This window comes from Vigna unguiculata, chromosome 3 (genome assembly GCF_004118075.2).
Source record: "Vigna unguiculata cultivar IT97K-499-35 chromosome 3, ASM411807v1, whole genome shotgun sequence".
Lineage (NCBI taxonomy): Eukaryota > Viridiplantae > Streptophyta > Magnoliopsida > Fabales > Fabaceae > Vigna > Vigna unguiculata.
In genome coordinates, this window is record NC_040281.1 from 16,956,729 (window position 1) to 16,960,878 (window position 4,150).

Genomic DNA, 4,150 nt, shown 5'->3' on the forward strand with positions numbered 1-4,150 from the left:
GTCGTTGGAAACGTAGAGGCCCTAGACTGTCGAGTTTGAAAATCCAACCAGGTCAAATTCTAGAGAGCAACCTCAAAACATGCTATATGCTAAACATACTAACATTGGCAGACGAAGGATTGAGGACTGGTAGCCAATAAAGCGTTATAGAAGCAATACTCGTAACAAATTCCCACTACCAATTTTAATTTATACACCTTACATAATTTTCTAGCAATTATATAACAAATTTAGTGAGGACTACGTCATTTTTAAGTTTTGAATTCTAGATTTCGAGGGGAAGCGAAACTGACTTTGTGAAACAGTCAAGTAAAAAAATCCATTTATAAAATTGAGACTAGAAATCCTTATTGACGAAGAAAAAAACATACGATTCATTCGTCATCCTAAACGACATACTATTCTGTTCATGAGCTACCAAAAAACACAAAATTAACTCGCATACAAGCACCACGTCCAACATATCCTGAAAATCAGCAAAACCAGCGATCAATTTCAAAGCCAACTAGATCATGTAGGATAGAATAGGGATATCATGATAATAAATTTGATATTCTTAAGTGCACTATCTATTTATAATCAATGCTACATGTTAACTTTTGGAACTTCATTTACCGCAGCCATTTCAATGACATTATTATTACTTTACAATCATATTTTTTTGGATACTGCTTAAGTCATTAATAAACTAAACTGTGTAGCCAGAATATCTATCATGCAAATTAATACATAGATTAGCTACTTAAATGCATACAGCAAATATTATCATCAACAAACGAAAAGCAATCAACAATAAAGAAAGAAGACAGCCAAATCCCAAGCAATGTGAAAGGTACCATGGACCATGCCTTGAATACCTAATTGCAAAATCATCAAAATCCCACCACAAACATTCCATCTTCAAGAAAATTGATGAAGCTGTAAGCCAATTACATTGGAGCATATCTCCATGGATAAAAGAAGAAGGCTCAAGCAGAAAAGTTATTCATTTAATATCCGCACAGATAAAATCCTGGGAGTTGATTTTGTTAAACAGGTTCCCAAGAAGAACTGTCTGCGACTTTTAGAAGAAAGTGTTCAAGTCATCCTTGAAATAAAGAAATAGGACAGATAGAACACAAAACAATTGAGTGATTAAAATGAAAGAACTAGCATTGTTTTACCAAATGAAATATGGTAAAAATATAATAACAATGATTTGGGTTACAATTTGGAAGATAATATTAACCGTGCCTTCTATAACTTAATATCCACAAAACAGGAACACCATAACAAATGACAAACAAATTTTTAGAATCTGAATGAAACTGTAAGCCAATTACATTGGAGCATATCTCCATGGATAAAGGAGACTGCTCAAGCAGAAAGGATTTTTACTTGCTATCTGCACATATAAAATCCTGGGAATTGATTTTATAAAATTAGGTTCCCAAGAAGAACTGTGTGCAAACTTGAAATAAGGAAATAGGACAAAACACAAACACTAAAACAGAGTTTGAAAAGAGGGATTATTAGCATTGCATCATATGACAAAAGGAAGCAATAAACTAACAATCAATTGTTAGACTCAGACAAACTAGAAGAGCAACACTGATTCAATGAGGATAACATTAAAAAAGCATCTCATCAGGCAATATACTTTAACTAGTATTATAACTACAATATTAACATAATATAATATGAAATCTTCACAAACTAAATAAACATACTAATATTAGAAAACAAAATTGGCCTAATACGAATAATGGAGAAATCATTTCATTAGAAACAGATATGACTAATATCAAATTTTTTATATTATTAAACTGAATAAAAAGAAAGTATGTGCTTTGGCAGTTTGGCAATTGCATTGGTTAGAAGCCATCCTTCTGTCATAGAAAGTGATTAACCGATCAAAAAATCTTTCACTGTTTCCTTTATTCGGACAGATTGTATTTTAAACTATTGTTTTTTAGGTCACATAGCTGAGTTTCGGAACCAAGTGAGTTCACAGTTTTCAATGAAACATAGTGGGGAAACAATTGATAATGCATATCTCAGTAAAAATGTAAAATTACCTCATATATTGCTTGGATACATAAACACTCTAACCCTTGCTCCCTGCAAATGCATCAACAATCAACACTACTAAACCACAAAAAAACGTCAAAAACACAAATAAATTAAGTGTCAAAAAGTTTACCATCGATCTTGGAGGCAGATTAGACTTGAACTTAGCTCTAACGACACCACTGTTACCATGAGGTCGGGTGACCTTACCCCAAATGCAACGATAGTGGCTTCCGTTCTTCTTTACCTTGGCCTTGTAAATATAAGCCATACGCTTCCCAGCGTACCACGCAACTTCTTCCTTGGAGTTTACATTCTCAATCTGGATGAGAGAAGTATTTGGGTACTGATTTGACTTGGACCTGAACAACACAATCAACTTCTTTAGTCCCACTACCTTAATCAACATTTATAATCAATTATATAGACATGGCACAGATTAAAATTATTATGATAAAATCAAAAACCTAATACTGTCACTGTCATTCGCACTAGATAAAACCTATGAAGCAAGTTAACACAATACAAAATTGAAAAACAAAAATGTATCTAACGTTCATTTAGAAAAAAAGATAAACAACATACCTCTTGTATCCAAGAATTGAGCCCCTGACATAAAGTCTGGCAAAGGAGAAAAACCACAATAGCATAAACAAAAGCTCATGAATGTGCAATACGCTAACATTTAAAAGAAATGAAATTAATGATTAGAAGAGGCATAAACTACAGATCGCAAACCTGACACGTTCTCCTTGGCGTCCTTTAACCATCTTGGTAATGAAGATGCCTCCTCCTTCCTCTCCTCTCTTCTTCGATAAGCTCGGCAGAAGCAGGTTCTGCAATATCAGTCTCTGGGTTCTTATAGAGATAGTGTAACGTAACGAAGCGGGCCAACTAGGGTTTCCGCAAGTATCTACTCTCTTCCCCTTACTGCAGTACTCATAACCCATTGGCCCATATTCAAGGCCCATATTCAAGGCCCAATTTCATTCTCGTCTGCATCTTTTACTAGTCAACAATCCACGCATTAATTCTCAAAATTGAAGTTTTGTAACCTATAAAGATGAAGTAAAATAGGAAAAGTTTGTTTTCCATTTTATTTTTCCACTAAACTTTGGATTTTTTTTTTTTACCTATAGTAGATTTGGGAGGTTCAGAATAGAATTTTCCAGCTCATCATTCCCCACTTTGTCTATTTTAATAATTTCCATCTTAATAGATAGTCTCTGTTTTGGTTCAGGGGAGAGCTACAGTATTTTTGTTTTGCATTCGTTCAAGATAATTCAAATTCCAATTTTTCTTAGTTTAGTTCTCGGTATTTTTTAATCCAGAAAAATATTTAAAATAAGGAGGTGTAAGGATTTTTATTATATTTAAAAAGGTTTAGTTTGGGAAATACAACTTTTATGGAAGTAAAAACATAAAAATAAAAATATAGGGAAGTGCAAGAAGAATCAGCCTAGGAGAAAATGTTTCTAAAACCAGCGAGAGAATAAAAAACAAAGAAATAATAAAAAATGTGATGGAAAAAAGGTGTACCTAACAGTGGGCAAGATGGTGAGAAAAACGAATGGAGAAAAAAGCATGTGAATGAAAACCCCAGAATCCTTATCTAAAATAATAGAGGAATTGCAAGAGTCAAAAGGAAAGTACCCTCTAAATAAATAACAAAGAAACCTTTTTTCTTTAGTTACACAAACTCACAAAGACAAAGATTTGTAACAATTTCAATTAATATCATCAGATTTTTAATTAACCACCTGATTATTCAAAATAAACCAACAATATGGATTACTCAGATTTAATTTGGAAATCTTTTGTACTTAGTCATCTTTAATATACTCAAATTTAAAATATTATTGTATATTACTCGTTATCGTATATTATTTGTTTTATTAAACTATAAAATGTGTAAAGTCCACTTTATTTCTCTCCTAAATGTTTAAGGGTCTAACCTATTCTATTGATCTAAGGCTAATAGTCCATAGGGTGCCTAAAACCCTTTTTTAGTCCTAACCCTCTCATTTAGCCTACATTTCGCAAGACAGTTCTTTTCTCACTTTCTTTTTTCTCCAACAGAGCTCTGCTAGGGTTTGGCCTC

At 32.9% G+C, this 4,150-nt stretch overlaps 1 protein-coding gene across 1 annotated transcript; it reads right to left on the reverse strand.

Annotated features, from left to right (window-relative positions):
• Positions 1 to 245: 245 nt before the first annotated feature.
• LOC114179680 (60S ribosomal protein L35a-1-like) lies at positions 246 to 3,035 on the reverse strand. Its single transcript, XM_028066092.1, has 5 exons — positions 2,788 to 3,035; positions 2,635 to 2,670; positions 2,183 to 2,411; positions 2,058 to 2,100; positions 246 to 466 (listed from the first exon to the last, which is right to left on the reverse strand). Exons 1-4 carry the CDS (start codon positions 3,018 to 3,020, stop codon positions 2,059 to 2,061), a joined length of 540 nt encoding a protein of 179 aa, XP_027921893.1. The 5' UTR covers positions 3,021 to 3,035; the 3' UTR covers positions 246 to 466; position 2,058.
• Between the last annotated feature and the right edge of the window lie 1,115 nt (positions 3,036 to 4,150).